Source organism: Macrobrachium nipponense, chromosome 13 (assembly GCF_015104395.2).
Source record: "Macrobrachium nipponense isolate FS-2020 chromosome 13, ASM1510439v2, whole genome shotgun sequence".
Classification (NCBI taxonomy): domain Eukaryota; kingdom Metazoa; phylum Arthropoda; class Malacostraca; order Decapoda; family Palaemonidae; genus Macrobrachium; species Macrobrachium nipponense.
The window spans coordinates 55,647,926-55,668,443 of NC_087206.1; the positions used below are offsets into that span (position 1 = coordinate 55,647,926).

General features: G+C 35.3%; 1 protein-coding gene across 1 annotated transcript in view; it reads left to right on the forward strand.

Annotated features, from left to right (window-relative positions):
• The window catches only part of LOC135225793 (uncharacterized), a 109,630-nt gene extending 95,848 nt beyond the window's left edge, over positions 1–13,782 (forward strand). Inside the window, exons 4-5 of the mRNA XM_064265273.1 lie at positions 11,092–11,310; positions 11,600–13,782. Coding sequence (XP_064121343.1) covers positions 11,092–11,310; positions 11,600–13,033 — 1,653 coding nt within the window. The 3' untranslated portion in view covers positions 13,034–13,782. The remainder of the gene's footprint in view (positions 1–11,091; positions 11,311–11,599) is intronic.
• Positions 13,783–20,518: the final 6,736 nt, after the last annotated feature.

Here is a 20,518-nt window from a genome sequence, read left to right on the forward strand (position 1 = left end):
GTCCCGTAACAAAGAACATCATTTACAAAATTCCTTGTAAGGATTGCCCATCGTTTTACGTTGGTCAGTCAAGTAAAAATTTATGTGTACATACTAAGCAGCATATGTATTCAGTTAGAACAGCCCAGACTTCAAATGCACTGTTTATCCATCTGAGTGAAAAATCTCATTGTATTAATTGGGGTGATACCTCTGTAATTGCTAGATCTAATGATATGTTTCAAGAAATTTACTGGAATCGGCAGTTATACAAATCACTAATAAAAGCAACATAAATCTTAGTCTGGGAATGTACCATTTGGACCCATATATTTGTAAGATGTTTATGAAGGACCTTAAAATAAATGAACTACTAATAAATTAGTCCCACATGTATATAGTTATCATTTCTTTCTCTCTCTCTCTCTCTCTCTCTCTCTCTCTCTCTCTCTCTCTCTCTCTCTCTCTCTCTCTCTCTCTCTCTCTCTGGTTCAATATTATCTCTCCCTCTTTCTCTTGCTCGATATATATATATAGTATTTATATTTTCTTTCATCTTTTCATTAATGATAATTTTTTGGGAAAATTTGTGTAAATTTCATGATATTAGGTTGTATATGCTTCCTTGCTTGTTTCAAAATGTACTGTTTTCTGGAAGAATAACCTGTTTACCCCGTGTGTATCCTCCAAGGTGTGGCTACCCTCAGGCGTTTCCTCGTTTCTGTAGAGTGAAATTGACCTTACTGCTAATCTTGTAGTGTCAGTTTGGATATTAAGCCTTCTTTTGACTATGTTTTCCTCTGTAAAATCAGTTTGCCTTTATTTACACATAGCATCACGTTTTATATACTTCGTGATCAAGTTATTCATATATAATATAATATATATATATATATATATATATATATATATATGTATATATATATATATATATTATATATGTTATATATATATATATATATATATATATATATATCTATCTATATCTATCTATATCTATATATATATATATATATATATATATATATATTTATATATATATATAAAAATATATATATATATATATAGGTATAGATATAGATATATATAGTATATATATATATATATATAATATTATATATATGTATATATACATATATATATACTATATACATATATATATATATATACATATCTTATTATATTATATATATATATATAGATATATATATATATATATATATACATATATATTTTACAGTATATATATATAATATATATATAATATATATATATATATAGTTATATATATATATATACTAATCTGTTCTATATATATATATATATATATATATATATATGGTCATATATATACATAGGTATATATATATATATATATATATATATATATATATCTATATGATATATGGTATATATATATATATATATATATTATAATATATATATATATATATATATATATATATGGTATATATATATATATATATATATATATATATATATAGATATATATATATATATATATATATATATATATACATTACATATATATATACCTATATATAAATACATACATAAGATATATATATATATATATATATATATATATATATATATATATATTATATATATATAGTATATTTTCTTATTCTGTTGCTTTTCAGAATGCATATCTCCTCTCAGTAATTACGAAATGTTGTAAAATGTTCGCAATATTTTCAGATTCCCTATTAATTTGCTTACAGTTTGCTTAGAGTTGATATGTTCTAAAAAAGTATGCACAGAATTCGCAGAAATATAATTTGAAGTTAAGAATAACATAGAATGTGAAAAGAGAAATTAGCATTGTCCGTTCGAAGCAGGAAATTGCTCTCATCACTTGAGAAAAGAGGAACGCAAGTTCTCTGTTTTGTTTTGGGATCCTATTACTCATACAACATATGACTTGTTTCAAACTTGTATGTCTTTGTCAAGAAGCCACGTGAAGATTTCACCATTTCTCTGTAAAGTTCCATCATCTTTCGTAAGATCGTTCTAGAAGGATTCTACATGAAACGTTTCACATACATCAGATATATTTCATATCTTAGTAACAAACAATTCTCTTGTGTTAAAACTACCTAATATTACTGATAAATTAACTCCTATATCTCTCGATTTGTCATAAGAGAATTTGCTGGCTTGTAAGTACCTTAAATTGGAAGTGGAAAGATTTGTGACTTCACTCAAGGAAATGACGAAACTTAATTTCATTCAAGAAAATTCTATAGTCATATCTTTTATTTTAAGAGACTTTTATTATCTTAAATCACGTAATAATAAATGTTATTTTTGATAACATAGTCGCTGTTTCATCCTCAAAGGACTTACCCTCCATGGTTTGCTGCAGCGTCCCATGGTGATCAGACTAATATTAAAGAAATATCTTTTAGCCTGGTCTTTTAGCTGGGTATTATGCCATAATGATAAACACTATGACAAGTGATAGAGTATAATGGACTCAAAAGACAAGAAGGCATTTTATCTTGTCTTCAGCGAAAGCTGTACCCAGTTTCCCACGTCAAAACCTGTAGAAGTGACTATTGCGCATGCGCATCAGCCATCTTGTTTTATTCTCGGGCCGGCCAAAAGACCAAGAGTCATTACTCCTCTGGTCAACACAGACAATAGTCTATCTTGCCAGTGCTCCTCTATCTTGAGATTTTTTATTCGAGATCAATCTGCAGAATCATGGAATCGTCGAAATTTTAAAGTTAATTGTTTATTTTTAAGATTTAGTTAAAACAGTTAGGTTAAAAACTATGGAACAAAAAAATTTTGTTGTGCGTATGAAAACTGGTGTTTTGTTTACCCATCCGGTGTTGTAACACATGTTCCAGGCTAGCCTTTACGAACGCAAAAAGTGTTTTTAAATACATTTTTTGATGGAAGTTTTTTTCCTAAAGAACTACTCCATATTGTATTATTAATTTAGTTAATCTTTTCAGATAACGGTTTCTACAATTTCCAAGGCAGTAGCCTACATGAGCTAGTAGCTTATTTGGTTTAGGACAAGTAATTTTAGACTAGGAATGGCAATTATCAGCAACCCGTAACCTAAGATAGTATATATTAAGATGATTAAATAACCCTAAGTACTTACCTAATTTTTCGGTGATAAGTACCTAGAAGTAAATAAACAGGCAACACCATTTTAGTTTTATTTTGCTATATTAATTATGTGTGTGTATATGTATATATGTGTATATGTAGGGTTTTATAAACCACTTTATTAAAAATTTCAAAAATTACTTGACGTGATTAGTTTACGTATTAAATTCTTATTGGTAATAAGTCAAAACCTAACCTTATTTGGTAAGAGTAGATTATCCCAAGGATACTAACCCAAGTTATAGAAATCTTGCTTAGGTTAGTAAATAGTTAGCCATATATACATATACGTATGTGTGTATATGTATGGGTGTATGGGATTATAAACCACTTTATTAAAAATTTCAAAAATTACTTGACTAAGTAAATAGTAACCTAGTTATGTAGCCTAACTAAGCGATTAGGCTACATATTAAATTCTTGTTGATAATAAGTAAAAACCTAACCTTATTCTGTAGGAATAGATTATACCAAGGATACTAACCCAAGCCTTATAGAAAACTATCTTAGGTTAGTAAATAGAGTTAGTCATAAACTAACCTGAATAGTATTGGGTGTTGTCATAATTAAAATTAAAACCTAAACATAACCAATACATAAGGACTAAGTTAAGTAATATAGAAATAAACAAGGCTTCTAAGGTAATTTAAACCTCAAAAGGTTTGAGTAAACACAGATTTGGGCAGATCTTGGTAATAACTCTGTGTCGAGTAGTTATATGAAAATTACAATTCTCTAAAAGTAATTGAGTTGATAATTGAAATTTAACAATTGTTTTTGGGGGCCTGAGTTTAACCCCAGGGACTAGTATCACAAACAGAAAAATGACATTTGACTCCCCAGTCCCTAGTGGCCTCTGTTGTTACGGGACCATTCCTAACAGTCCGTGCAGAGTTAGTACATAGAATTGTCTAAATAATTTACAGAATGTAGTACTAGAAATGTACATTTGTAGTCAAACTGACTTATAAAAATTACATCTACTACTCGTTAATATTTATGGTTTTGAAGCATTAAAAATAATTTATACTAAAATAAAATTTTTCTAATAACAACTTGGTTTTATCACTACAGGGCCATCTTGAGAAATGACCCTCAATTAAGGTGTGCCATAGCAGGTTGCTCGGTGCGATTTTTGCCAGTGGGTACTGCCCATACCACCTGCCATAAGCATAGTCCCTGTAACAATCAGAGCAAATTTGTTTGGTCCCCTGATATGTGCAAGATTTGTAGCGTGCCTTTGGCAGCAAGCTTTAAAGATGAAACTGCTCGCTTTAGACTGTCTCAATGGGTCCTAGGGTGTAGCAAAGGTAAGGAAGTGGAAGATTATATCTATCCAGCAAAACTCCGGCAGCATATATTTAAACCCTTCTCTGATGTTCCATATTCGGGCCAAAATCCAAGAACATCAGTCACCGCTACCCCCTACCCCCCAGGTACATCCTGAGAAGGAATTAGAGAAATCCTCACCTAGAGGTGAAGTGTTCAAAGACTTTGACGTAGACATTGATACCGAAAAAACCTTGCTGAATCCAGAAGGGCCAGGGACACAGATGTCAATCAGCCATGGGAAAAACATTATAGAAGAAAGTCAATCTCCCATGCAGCTTTCAGAAGCCGATCAGGATCCTTTCCCCAAAATGGATATAAGGATCCACCTGAACTCAATGGAAATAACAGCAATTTCAGAGGGTTATAGCAATTCACCCAGGACTTCTGCCCCCTGGGGAACTGACAGCTGCAGCTCAGCTGTAGATAAACAATCAAGTTTCGCAAGCTCCCCCAAAAGGGATACACAGTTTGCGGTATTATATCACTTCCATAAGGAAATAATGAATAACATCAAAGATGCTTTTGCTGCTGAAAGGTAACAGATAATGGACATACTGCGTGATACACCAAAATGTAAATGTCCTGCATCTTGCAATAGAATGGGGAGAGTTGAAACCAAATCTGCCCAAACAAAAGTTAAGATTGCAAACCCAACTGGAGCCAACAGAATGGCCATTCCCAGTTATGAGTCATGACCAAAATCTGGCAGAGACTCTAAAATCCTACTCTGATGTTGATAACCCTTGGCGAGAAGCCTCAATGTATATTTTCTCGGCAAATGTTTCAGAAGGTCCAATTTTCCTACATCCTAGCACGAACAAACCAAATTCTCTACAAGGGCTAAGCATAATTTTAGTGTCCCTCATTAAAAAGGCTAACCCACATTCCTTTCCTAGATCACATGATATTAGGAAAGTAAATACATCATTGGCTTTTTTCAGAAATGCATCATTGAAGAAGTTTCTGAATGTACTGGGTGGTCATCAGAGTCAGTATTCTTAAAACACTACTGCCATGGGCTGGAATAAATTCGAATGCACTGTGTATCAGTAGTTATGGTTAGTCCTGACCCCTTAGGTGCCACGACAGAGAACCAGGGGTCTCCCTAACGGGTGGGTATGTTGACTATCGCTGGGGTAGGCGCATAAATGTCGCAACCAACCCAGCATACTTAGGAAAGTCACCATAGAACTTTATGCTAAAAGTATATCCTATGTGTTGTCGTTATCTTTTTTACTGAAACTAGTGGCTTGACATTGGACCTGAAATTATTTAATCTTAAAACTTTTAGATATTTGGGATGAAAATTTGTGAGCTTAAGTTTTTCGTCACCTGTCAATTTCTTTGTAATGCTCCTTTGAGGGCGAAACAGTGACTACGCTATCAAAAAACAGGTTTTGACGTAGGAAAAACCTATGTTTGGTAGTCGCTGTTGAGTCCTCAAAACCCCCCCACTTCCCTGACGAAAAAGCATGGGATTTGGGTAAAGGTATATCCTGCTTTGACCATCAGAGTAATGATTCTTGGTCTTTTGGCCAGCCCGAGTATAAAACAAGATGGCTGATGTGCATGCGCAATAGTCACTTCTACAGGTTTTGACGTAGGAAACTGGGCACAGCTTTCACTGAAGACAAGAAAAAATGCCTTCTTGTCTTTTGAGTCCATTGTACTCTATCACTTGTCATAGCGTTTATCATTATGGAAAAATACCTGGCTAAAAGACCAGGCTAAAAGATATTTCTTTGGTATTAGTCTGATCACCGTGGGGTGCTGGCACACACCATGGAGGGTAAATCCTTTGAGGACTCAACAGCGACTCCCAAAAAAAGGTTTTTCCTACGTCAAAACCTGTTTTAAGATTGTAATCCCACTTTCTCTCTATTTGTTGTTTTGAAAGAGTATTTTTAAGATAATAGCTGTGTATCATTCCCAAAATGTTTTGCCCAGTCATTGTTAGTTGCACGTGTCTCCTGGCTCTCTCTCTCACACTCTCTCTCTCTCTCTCTCTCTCTCTCTCTCCGTATGAGAGAATTTTGCTTTCACATTAACTTAGTGGTTGGTCACTCATAAGTTTTAAATTTGATTTTAGATTTGTTTAACCCTCTTACGCCGAAGCGGTAAAAAAAAAAATTGTCTCCCGTGTGCCGGAGGTGTTTCAGAGTGAGCGCGGAAGCGGAAAAAATATTTTTTTCAAAAAATCACAGCGCACTTAGTTTTCAAGATTAAGAGTTCATTTTTGACTCCTTTTTTTGTCATTGGCTGAAGTTTAGTATGCAACCATCAGAAATGAAAAAAATTATCATTATCATATATAAATAATGCGATATATGTTAGCACAAAAACGAAATTTCATATATAATTGTTTTCAAATCGCGCTGTGCGCAAAACGGTTAAAGGTAACAAGTTACTTTTTTTTCGTTGTAATGTACACTAAATTGCGATCATTTTGTTATATAACACATCGTAAAACGATGAAAGCAACACAGAGAAAATATTATCACAATATAATGCATGAATTAGTAATGCGCGGACGTAAACAAATATTTTTTTTCAAAAATTCACCATAAATCTAAATATTGTCCTAGAGACTTCCAATTTCTTTCAAAATGAAGACAGGTGATTGAATATTACTATACTGTAAGAGTATTAGCTTACAAATGCAGTTTTCGACCATATCTGACGAGTTAAATTTGACCGAATGTCGAATTTTTTTATATATATATTTTTTATATGCAATTATTTCGGAAATACGAAAAGCTACAACCTTCAAATATTTTTCGTTTTAGTCTACACGAAATTGCGCACATTTTCATATATAAAACTCTATGAAATGCCTAATATGAAACGGAGCAAATATTCCGTGAATGGTACGTACGCATTTCGGAGAATTGTGGCGGAGAATCCGCGTGCGGAGGGAAGGAAAGATTTTTTTTTTAGTTCACCATATATCTAAATATTTTGCTAGAGACTTCGAATTTGTTTCAAGATGAAGATAAATGACTGAATATTACTAGATTAAGATTTTTAGCTTACAATTGCGTTTTTCGACCATTTCGGTAGAGTCAAAGTTGACCGAACGTGTTTTTTTTTTCTATTTATCGTGATTTATATGCAAATATTTCAAAAATGAGAAAAGCTACAACCTTCAATTATTTTTTGTTGCATTCTACATGAAATTGCGCACATTTTATTCATATATAACAAAACTTTATGTAACGGCTAATTTAAAATGGTGCAAACATTACCACAATCGCACGTATGATTTTTTCGGAAAAGTTACCGCGCGGACGTAAAGAAAATGTTATTTTTTTCATAAATTCACCATAAATCGAAATATTGTGCTAGAGACTTCCAATTTGTTGCAAAATGAAGGTAAATGCTTGAATATTACTAGAATATAAGCGTTTTAGCTTACAATTGCGTTTTTTCTACCATTTCGGTAGAGTCAAAGTTGACCGAAGGTTGAAATTTTGGCAATTATCGTTATTTATATGAAAATATCTCAAAACTGATAAAAGCTACAACCATGGGTGTTTTTAGTTGTATTGTGCATGAAATTGCGCACATTTCTCCATATAAAAACTTTATATAACGGCTATTTTAAAATGGTGCAAACATTACCACAATCGCATGTATGATTTTTTTCGGAAGAGTTACCGCGCGGACGTAAGGAAAAAGTTTTTTCATAAATTCACCATAAATCGAAATATTGTGCTAGAGACTTCCAATTAGTTGCAAAATTAAGGTAAATGATTGGATATTACTAAATTATAAGAGTTTTAGCTTACAATTGCGTTTTTCGACCATTTCGGTAGAGTCAAAGTTGACCAAAGGTTGAAATTTTGGCAATTATCGTTATTTATATGAAAATATCTCAAAACTGATAAAAGCTACAATCATGATTATTTTATTGTTGTAATCTACATAAAAATGCGCACATTTCCATATATAATACTTCATGTAACGGCTAATTTACAATGGTACAAAAATTATGTCAAAGTGACGAAATAATTTCCGATATGTGTAACAGATACTTTTTAGTGCGGCAAGAAAGAAATTCGCGCTTGCGCGCCTGCGTAACGATTGTAAACAAAACAACACCTTGATCCGTGAACTCCCAGCATCCCCCAAGGCGCGTGATTCAAAAGTTTTAGGCGGGTAGGCCTATAAGTATTTTTCCGCGAATTTTAAAAAAAGCTTTTGTAAGTCGACGTAAAATACGTCCAGTCGGCACACGGGAGACAAAAAATGTCGACGTAAAATACGTCCAGTCGGCGTAAGAAGGTTAATTGCTGATTACGTAGAGGAATCTGAGCAGACATTTAAGGGATCACTGTTGCCTTTAGCGTATTCAGTTGTATTTTACCTGTGATGAAGGTTCAGCTGTCTGGCTGTTGTGAGGTAACTATTTTATGATTGGTAAGTGTAGTAACCAGATACTTGGCACTTCATCACAATATATATATATATATATATATATATATATATATATATATATATATATATATATATATATATATACGTATACTATATACATGAACATCTCAAAAGGAGCATGGGATTCAGATGTCGTTGATAAGATTTTCATTCAACCAACGCTTAAGAGGATTAAAGGAAGATTATCAGTGGGAGTGACCTAAATTGGCTTACCTGTGGATGGACCTCTTGGTATAAATACCACCTTTTCTGTAACTTTTCTCATTCATCTACCTGGAGAGGGAGACAGCAGTCTCTGAAATATAGTATTTTTCTCTATACTTTGGTTTTTTATGGGCTCCTTTTATTAGATGGAATTCTGTTGTAACAGAACATTTTTACCAGTCATATATGTATATAGGTATATGTGTGTGTGTTTATATATGTATTCTTCATTTTGGTTGTAAAAATAAACAAGTAGCAAAAGCACCGACATTTCCTCAACGCATTCGGTTTTTTTTTTACACTGCACAATCAAGGCCACCAAAAATAGATGTATCTTTTGGTGTTCTCAGTATGTATGAGCTGCAGCCTATGAAACTTTAACCATGGCCTGGTGGTGGCCTGTCCTATATCATTGCCAGATGCACGATTATGGTTAACTTTAACTTTGAGTAAAATAAAACTACTTAGGCTAGAAGCCTGCAATAAGCGAGCCCTATAGCCTCAGTAATTTTTAAGATCTAAGGGCGGAAATAAAGTGTGGATGGACAGACAAAGCTGACTTAATAGTTTTCTTTTACAGAAAACTAAAAGTGAGAAAATACAGCAAAGATAGAAGAATAGCGTAAAATATAAATAAAAAATCTTAATTGTGACTGCAGTGTATCACCGATTACAGCAGATTTCATCATACAGCGCTTTTACAGCACCGTTAACGATGGTTTCATTGATGGCTCTAACAGCATGAACTTTCTTGTGTAAGTCAACACCTGTACCATTTATTTTGGCTGTGCTTCATTAAGATTTAACTTTATTTTCATTTAATGTTTCTTTTTCCTTATTAAACAATTTGTACTGATTTACAGGCTGTTTTATAGTAAGAAAGAGGTGGTTAACTGTTGAAACTTATTTAAATGTGCTGTATAAAAATACATTAATGGTGATAAAACCATGGTAGGCTGTAGGCAAACACTGAATTGTGTCATATGCCAGAGAGAGAGAAAAAGTAGAGGGTCACTTTTGTTTTTCCAGAGTGTATTTATACAGTATATTTTTTTAGTTTAACATCTGAAAATTTTTGTTTATAAACACATTTAGTGTCTATGGTTATCCTGTGTTAATGGGGGGGGGGGGGGAGGGGAGAGTAAGGGTACAGAGTTGCTAATTTACCTCTGCAGAATTGTTTACTTGGCTTTATCTGGATTTTGCCCTTATCCAGCAAGGCCTTGGGACTATTGATCCAGGTAATCGAGAGATTACATATTTAATAAAATGTGAATAAGCATAAAACAACAAAAGCTTTTAAGAAGCCGAAGCCTGCCTACCCCTCTCCACCCATCCCTCCTGGCCCTCTCACCTCTTCTCTGCTGGAAAACTGCTTCACCTGCCAACCACCCCACTAAACCCTTTCTCTACTGTCCTTGAGTACTAGAGAGCTAATCAAGTCTACAAATGACTAATGCTATCTAATGAACAGGGGAGTATCAGAATAACTTTTTATAATAGACATATTTTAGTTTGTATAGATATCTTTCTGATAATCTCAAATAAGAGGAAATGTTGGTGAGCCATGCTGTACTGCCTCCTCTCACCTGAAAACAAATCTGCCTAAGTAAAATGAGAGTTTTGTCCCTCCATTTACTCAGAATATTTGAGATATTTTTTGTGTTTCATAATTGCAACTTCTTGGGCCCCGCTAATTAGGTGAACTCTAACCTCTGGCCATTGAAGCCTAAGGTGAAAAGCAGAAAAGTTTGGCAAGGGTTTTCTCCATAGAAGTGAAATGTCCAACTGATGCTTCATCTTTCAAGAAAGTAGCTTTTTGCTCATCTAATGTGAAGCAACTGATTGCTCAGCTAACCTACTGCACAGCAATTAATATGATGAAGTAAAATTGGTTTGTACCTATGAAACATGAAAATTGATGAGAAAAATCTTCAAGAATACTGTGATCATTATATTGTATTAAAGTGATTTTCTTTTTCCTTGTAGAAGAGACTTCAGAGTATCCAGTCTTGGTTTCAGCAAACAGACTGGTTGGGGGGTTCAAATAGTGAAATTAGACGTCGGATTCGTAATGTCATAAGTGACAAACTAGAACTGATTGATCCTTGCAGCTTTATTCCTCTATTCAAGTTCCTTATAGAAGCACTTTTTAGCAACAAAGTAGGAGGATGCTCAGATGCAGCTCAGTTTCCCTTCATGCCAAGGGTATGTGAATGATACTTGATACATGGGTTTACCATATGTAGAAGCAAGTTTATAAATTTACATTACAGAATGTTGAGTGCACAAAAGCTATCATGCCACTCAATATAAGCATGTGCTGTTGTTGTATTCGTTATATATTTTTATTTGAGATTTGCTTATTATGTAGACCTACACTTTGCCTAGTTTTCATTTATTTACTATTGCTTGTACAGCTAGGATAATTGATTAATATCCATTTGATGTACAAGTATGTTTATATTAACAATATTACTGTACATTTGATTTACAGGTAAATTGTGAACTCTGGAAGAAAGACTGCCCTTTGTTTGCAGATGTATTAAGGTCTTTTGCTCCTTTTGAAATAGAAGAATTGTCAACACACCATTTAGCTTTTGGTGGACCAGAACCATTGCTTGCCATCATTGAAAACTCCCCTTACCTGAAAAGAGTATACCTTCGCAATAACATTTGTGAAAGACTTTTACTCTCTCTTCAGAAGCACTGTCCCTTACTTGAAACTATTCATGTGGAAAAGTGTATGGGGAAACTGATGGTGCCTGTTACTTGCTTGTATAGAACTTTTTTTGGTGGAATGAGCTATGATCAAGTAAAAGCATTGGCATTTAAAAATTCCTTGATGGAAAAACAAAGACAGTTATCATTTCCTTACTTGAAACACCTTAACTTGGGTGAAATGGATGATATTAGTAAGTCTAGCAGAAGGGAATCTTTGTCTTTATTTATTTATACACTCCTTTCCTTTTATTCTCATCCATTGAATATTACCTCTAGTACATTAATACCCTTTTCTCCAGCCGTACCTGAAGAATTACCCAAGTTTTTGCACGGTGTCTCATACAAGATTCATAATTGCAGTTTGAATGGATTGCAGACATATTTTGATAGATATTCGAAGTGTAATGATGACATCAAGTTACCCATAGAAAATGTCTATCAGTTAACATTTTCCCACACTCTTCATGATGATAGGAGGATAAAGGAATTAATTGAATTTTCAAAAACATGGATTTTGAAGTTCAAATGTAAGGTTCTCTTTGTATATACTTGGCAAGATATTGATTATAATGTTGATATATCTATATATAACCCAATGTTTTCTCAGGTTGGTAGTACTTTAACTTCCTTTCATTTTAATATTAAAGGAGATATTGACTTATCCTTACTATGTGATATAATTTCCATGTGTCCCAATTTAGAGGTTTTGCGAATCAAATTAACTCAGGTTCATATTGATTCTGAAGAAAACATGATCATTAAGAACTTGGAGAAGTTGACTAACTTGACTGTTCATTCTGGTGAAGATTGTGTTCCATCAGTTCACAAATTTATTGAGAAAGTGTTAGAGTCTTCTCCAGAGTTGTACTCTTTATCACTGGTGCTTCATGATAAACCATGTGAATGGCTTATGTCTTTGGCTACAAGTAATAAACTTAATACAATTAGCATTTTGAGGCTTAGCTTCCACTGCTTCAACTTCAGCTGTAGGGAAATGACCAATTTTTTAAGGGAAGAGCCTGTAGGGGTTCCATTTTATGTTTTCCTAATAGAGCTGCTGCCCAGCTTGAAAGTACTCCATCTTGGTAGTCTACCACATATGACATTCCAAAAGTTGATCATGATTTATCAAAGATCTGATCTACAAATTGGGATTTGGCATGTTCCACCTGACAGTCAAGAATGGTATGGTGGATATATGTTTTAGCCTTAGTTTGAACAGACTCACTGGTTATTTAGACTTACAGATAAAATTTATAGGTGTATAGAAGTAAAATATCACTTTATTAAAACAACATCTCTTCTAGGTAAGTTACTCTTTAGCTTATTTTCTTCATTTTTACCAAAGTTTACCCTGCAAGTGCTGCATATTTTGGCTTAGGATTCTGGTTAAAATTTGAACTACAAAGTTTGTGTAGTTATCTAATGAAGCAATAATTTAGATTCATTACAAACCTGAGATGATAGCCAAATTGAGTTTTGTTTTTGTTTTTAAGATTAAGAGAAACAAAAATAAAAGAGATATTTGAAAAACAATGGCACATTACTGAAATGATTGAAGGGGATCCCTGCTTAGTGTAGTAAAGTAAATACAATTATCACCTTCACAATTGTTAATTTAATACTAGGAACATTCCTCCCTGGATCCTCAACATTTTCCCAAAGTTTTTGCAGATATGGCAACAAGTTGCTTACTACTGATTTTCTTAGCGAGTGAGAAAACAGGAATCTTGAAACACGCTTAGTAACTGGTCTAGTAATGACAATTAACTCAGATATTACTTTACACTTCCAAGCACAAGTTACATTGGATGGATGAAACATATAAAGAAAGTATGCAACAGTTACAATAAATTCTTGTGACAAATAACAGTGAATTTGTGATTTCAGCTATTATATTGGTATGCAGTACAGTAGTTGTTTAATATCATTTTCTAAATAGAGTTTACGTATTTTCTTTAACAGGATTTTCCTTAACCTAACTAATTTAAAATTACATTTTCTAAATAGAGTTTACGTATTTTCTTTAACAGGATTTTCCTTAACCTAACTAAAATTGTAAAATTACAATCATATAATAAAGAAAATATAAATGAATTTTGCATCAAAAGAAAGAAAATACATAAGTGACACTGACTTTAAATTATGGCTAACACTTCTGACTTCATTCATATTTTCTGTTTTTTTTTTTTTTTTTTACCATTTTTAAGATGTGTATTATGATTTTATTTCAGGGGATAATATAACGTTTCCTTTTGATAATCAGTGTAACATATTTTAGTTAGGTAAAACAACCATTGCAAAATAAATGAAGATGAAAAGAACTACAGATTAACCAACTTTTCGAAATTATTTCCAACCAATGAGCTTCAAGGAATGGTCGTGACATAATCAGTGGGTGGGACTTAGCTACAAAGCTAGCTGGACTCTGCTATAGGCAACAGTTTTCTGGTTGCCCAGTTATAATATTAAAATATGTACTAGAATCTTTTCTTTTCAAATGTGCACCCTGAGGATTCAGTAAACCTTCACATCTCGGAATACTACAATGATCAGGAAGGTTTCCATTTGCATTTTATGTTTGGCTGTACGTATTGGAATTGCAACATGACTGCACACTCAAGTCTACTACGGCTTATTTTTTATCAGGAGTATACAGGTAACTCTCCATTTACACATTTTTACTTTAGCACAAGTTGTGTTTATAGGAAATAATGGTCTTTCTATATGAGTTCCTCATGTTGACACAAGTGAGAAGAAGAAGCATGAGGAAATTTCCCATATTGTTGCTTATCATTATCGATCATGTAACGCGCCTCAGTGGCGTGGTTGGTATGGTGCTGGGGTCCCACCTCGGTGGTGGCAGGTTCGATTCTCAGCCATTCCATTGAGGAGTGATACATGTGTATTTCTGGTGATAGAAATTCACTCTCGACATGGTTTGGAAGTCACGTAAAGCCGTTGGTCCCGTTGCTGAATAACCACTGGTTCCATGTAATGTAAAAACACCATACAAACAAACAAACTTAAAGTTATCCAATAAAAAGTAGTCTCCATTGCTTCAGAACTTTTAGCTCCCCTAATATAAAATTGTTTCATACATATGAGGAAATGTGAAATTGCCACCTAAGCAAACAGCATGTAAGAATCGAGAAAACATCGTTGCAGCACATCTTGCAACCGTCTGACAATTTCTGGGCGCCATGATGATATCAGCTGATCAGTTTTGTCTACTTTTTCCTACTGCTCCTCGAAACCACGAGGTCCTAGTGTGATGATACAACACTTTTGCTCGCGAGCATCGGCTGGATGCTGGCCAAAACCACGAGCAAGAAATGACTAGTGTGATACCAGCTTAAGCTGCAAAAACAAAATACAATATTATAACATCAGCAGCAACCAGGGAGCAGTTTTTGCTAAAGCACATCAAAAGCCGGCTTCCACATTCATTCGAGACCTTAGTTTTGATTTTATGACAAATAAGCTGAAAACCCAGTTTCACACAGATACTACGTTGATGGGAAAAGCAACTGAGAATGGAGAGGCTCCTCTGCAACAAGTGGATGTGATTGAGATATTTTAAACCAGAACCTGACTAAAGACTTTTTCTCAGATAGATCACAAGCACTGTAGCCATTCATAAGTTCAATAAACTTCCTTAATAGCATCATCTATGGAAAGGGTCTCTAATTAGCTTTAGGTTTCTTTCAGACACATCAGGAAAGTATCTCTCTTTCATTTTGTAGTGAGGAAAGGCAATCCACTCTTATAAGCTTACTATCTGAACTACAGTAGAGGTGTCCTGCCTATCAGAAAGTGGGCGGCCAGGCCCCTAATCCTAACAACCCGTGGGGAGCGCATACCCCCTGACAGACCCTTGGCATACCACCTGGGGTACGGGTACCCCAGGTGGAAAACCCCTGCTCTAGCAACCCTATTGCCACAACCTTGAACAAATTTGACTGTAGGTATGGATAGTCCTGACCCATAGGCACTACAGCAGCAAACCACGGGTCTTCCTAATAGACAGGTATGCTAACCATCGCTGAGGAAGGTATGGCAATACTGCAACCATACCCAGCATGCTTAGGTAAGTCACTGGAACTTCACCCTAAAAATTGTAAGTTTGCACATACATTCTTGTTCTTTACTACCAAACCTAAAGGTATTTGGAATAAAGAATACGGCCTTGAAACTTGTGGCTTAACCCAGGACCAGAAATATTTGTGGGTTGTGGGCATTAAAATTTGAGAGGTTTTTGTCACTTTGTAAAGCTTCTTGAGGACGAGACAGCGACGATGCTATAAAAAAAACAGGTTTGAGATAGGAAAAAACTATTTTTAGTAATTGCTGTTGCTGTTGAGTCTTCAAAACCCTCTCACTTCCCTGACGAAAATACATGGGATTTGGGTAAGGCATCATCCTGCATTGACCAACAGAAAATAATGGCTTTTTGGTTCATTTTTTATTGCATGTAATCAGTATGACTGTGCATATGCGCATAGCCATTTCTTCTTTTTGCGGGTTTTGATGTAGATAAAGTGGGTTCAGCATTCGCTGAGGATAAGAAAAAGTGCCCTATTATCCTGAGTCATCTATACTCTATCTCGTGTTGTAATGTTTATCATGATGACACAATAGTACCTGGCCACACGACCAGTTAAAAGAGCATTCTTTGACACTAGTCAGGTCACCATGGAGCTCTGGATGGACCATGGGAGAGTACTTAATCCTTGAGGACTCAAGAGCGACTACCAAAAATAGGTTTTTCCTATGTCAAAACTTGTTTTTCAATTACTGTATTACTTGCAGTGCAGCATTTTTATGATTCAGACATTGTAAATTTTCGTCTAATAAAATATAAGTAAATGCCCAAAATTAAGATTCGGTTGAAAAAATCTGTACCAATGTTACATCAGGAAGCCTTATCTTTAGGTAATTTTCAGCCATCTGTGATGGAAACATTGCAGAGTGTTTTATCACAATCTTTCAGTTCATTCCAGCTTTGGTTTTGAGTGTTAATGTAGCTTATTAGTTAGCTATAAATATATGAGGTTATGCTATCAAATGGCCTTTCAGAAATATATAGAATTCTTAGCAATCTGCACCTCATACTTTTAAGTAGCCCATTATTTATGGTTCCACTTTGTGCAAGTATTCTTGCATGTCTGTCTTGTTCTTTGAGTATTAGGAATTTATACTATTGATCTTGAAAGTCTATTTGATAATTGACTTTTCTGACATTATATGATACCAGATAAACATTATGCAGAGTTTTTCTAACAATAATATTTCTTGCATCTAACTAGAGTGCATTGTCAAAATATTTATAGCAAGTACATTGAATGAAATGTACTTTATTTCTTGGATAAGATTTTTTTCTTGTACAGGTATCAAATTCTCCTTCTGCAAGTCTTTTACCCATTTATGTTTATATATTTTTGTACACATTGTATATTTGTAAACTTGATCACTTGTATTTCAAGATAAAGTGTATTTATTTAAATGTCTTCCCATTTATTCCCCTTACTTTCTTACTGTATTAGAAACAGGGAATTGAATAATTTTTGAAAGGGAAATGGAAACATGGAAAATTTCCTTACTGTAAGTAATTGGAGAATGTAAAAATCTACAAATGTTTGAAGAACAATAGTTGTAACACTTTTAGGTACTGGATTTAGGGCTCTCAATGTATGTGACTCAGCTTTAAGATTGTCACAAAAAATTATTGTATTGTAGAAGGATCAGAAAGGTTAATCTTCCATAGTATATTCGGGAGAGTAAATTAAGAAATTATGGAGTAATAGTTTTATATATATGTACGTACTACGGAACTAGTCTTGATTTTTATCGTCTCTTGTTAAATACTATGGTTATTTATACTTTAAATGAGAAAACTGAAATGCCATAGATAGAATGCAAGCTGTGTGACTGAACTTGACAGAATTAGTGTGCTATGTTCAGATGAATGGTTTTGATAGTTTCTTTTTTAGGGAAAGAGTGATTTCCTAATGGTCTAATGCAATAATGAGTGTTCCAGGAAAGAAGTGAAGATGAATATGCACAAAATCACAGCTTGAAAGAATGTGACTTAAATACGAGGAAGAGTACCTGCTACTTGGAGATAATAGAAAAATTCATCTGTCTCAATATCTCACTGTAGTATCAGCTGTACATATAAAAGATATACTTTTTCATTTTGACAAATTCCAGGTAATGACTGGAACAAAATTTGTGTTCATGAAGAAATATTTCAAGTGAAATGTTAGTAAAGAGTTGCTGCTCAGCATGACAGTGAGGATGGATTTTTATTAAGAATAGAGTAGTAAAAGTCTAATTCATGACCTGTTGATAATTAAGATGCAGAAAGTATGCATGGAACAAGGTCTGGGTTGATGTGGCTAGGTAGTATGAGGTAAGTATTGGATTCAAAAGAATGTGTGGTTCTCACCATGAACCAAGGATTGGGTGTCAGATGACAAAAGAATATGTGGCCCTCATTATGTATAATTTTCTATCATGGTAATTAAAACATGGCATAAAATCTATATAGTATATATATATATATATATATATATATAGATATATATATATATATAATATATATATATATATATATATATATATATATATATATATATATATATAAATATATATATAAAATATGGCCACAAAGGCAAAAGGTCTCGTGCTATATTTCTGGGCTCAGCTCGTGTCGGCCTATGAAAGTATCCTTAATATCATTCTTTCTAGGTAAAATTAATCTAAAATTACCAGAGAAAAACAAAATTAAGAAAATGTCAGTAAAACTGACTCGCTCACTCTATAAAAGAAGTGTCGGTATGAGAATATAGGCGAGTGGGATCACTACCACGAGTCATTCACCATTTAGACCTTCCAACATAAAATCCCCACCAGAGAGAGCTGATACCAAAGGGTGATGCGGCCGCTACTACTACTACTACCGACGCCATGGACAGCAGCGCCCCTAGCGGTCATCCTTAATCATTAGCTTCGCAGCGCTTGAGTGCTTTTTCCTCTCGTGTTGTTTTTTCGTGGATTTACCTCGTCATTTACGATGGAACGTGCTGCAATTGCATCGGCTAAGTTAAGTGCCTCATAAGTAGTATTTTACAGTTTTTTAGTCTTCCAGGGACCAGTATTTTCCTTCTTAATAGGTCATATACGGTCTCCCGGTTGACTCGTGGCAGCCGTGTGCCGCCTCGTGTTAAGATTTCCCGGTCTCCCATACTGGGACATCTTATACTTATGGGCTTATTATATTTACGTTCATTGTTTATTACATCGTTTTTATAGCTAGGAGAGCCCTTTTACCATTTCTCTTAGTTTGGTATTTAGGGCTATACCGTGTTTCTGGCCCAGCATCCCGGCTCTTGCTCTTCATCGGCTATCGCTGGCTCCGAGTAGTCAACTGTTCTTCGGAACAGCTTGCCTCCTCCTGGGCTTCTTTCTCTTTTGCTAAAAGTGTCTTTTCCTCCTTTACGATGTATTATCAGTGTTATTTAGGGTGTTAGGCTAGCCTAGGTGCCTGTGCCATGTGTTGGTACAGTCTGGTTCACGTGGCCCCTCCATGGTTGTGTTGCTATCGCGGCTTAGGCCACCTGCGATCACGTGTCCCATAGCACCTTACCCTTCCCCTTCCCTCCCTACCAGGTATAGGGAGGGGTCTGGGGGAGCTCCTTGGTTGCCATGACAACCACAGTAGCCTACCTCCCTCTCCTTCTGAGGAGGCCTGGAGCTCCCTCCCAGCTGGGGTACAGGGCGACCACTTGTCTCGGGTACTGGGTCACCGAACGGGTAGCTGTAGTGACGGGGAGGGGTAGGCCACCCCCCCTCTCTCTCTCTCCCGCCGTGTTACGCCGGGACCCCCCACCTATTGCCTCAGTCCCACCCTTCCCCAACCGTAATGAACGGAGCCTCCGCTGAAGCCGGGGGCCCCTTTGGTTATAGGTACGTCTGGCTCCGCCAGCGGGCAGGGTGGACATTACTAGTGGTCTGTTGCTTGCCTACTATTTCCTATTTTCCGCTACCGGAGGAGAGCTCGCTCCTTACCCGGGCACTCTTCTAGTAGACGGAAAATTTTATACTTCGTTATATATATACGGATATACCCTAATATTACGGTGAATTTTAGTTTTAATTTAATTTATGTGTGCCATCTCCGTCGTTCTCCGTCGTGGTTTCATGGCTCCCCACCACTCCTGGTTGGAATCTTTTTCCTGTCTCCGGCGTAGCCTTAGACAAACTCCAACCGCCTAGTTACCACACGTATTATGGCGGGGCTCTGGTTTAATCTAACTTACACGCTCCGGCATGCAGCGGAGCATTTGTTAGGCTGTAAGTGTGCACCTGATACTCATGTATCTCTCCACTTACAGGCTACCAACTGTCAGGTCCCGGGTTGCAACGCAACACTCTACGACCCCTGCGCCCATGAGGAGTGTAGGACCCACGCCCCGTGTGCCACCACCCACAATGGACTGATCGTTTGGCACCCGGAGGCTTGCACCATCTGCTACGACCTCGTTAGTCAGCTGTTGGGTGGGGTAAGTCTACTCTTAGACTTCTTGGTCTTATCACTAATAACACTTAGTTTTAAGCTTCGTTCAACCCTGTCTCCGCCGTTAGAAGCTTCATATCGCCTTCTCTTTCAGGCTGCCGCCGTGAAGGA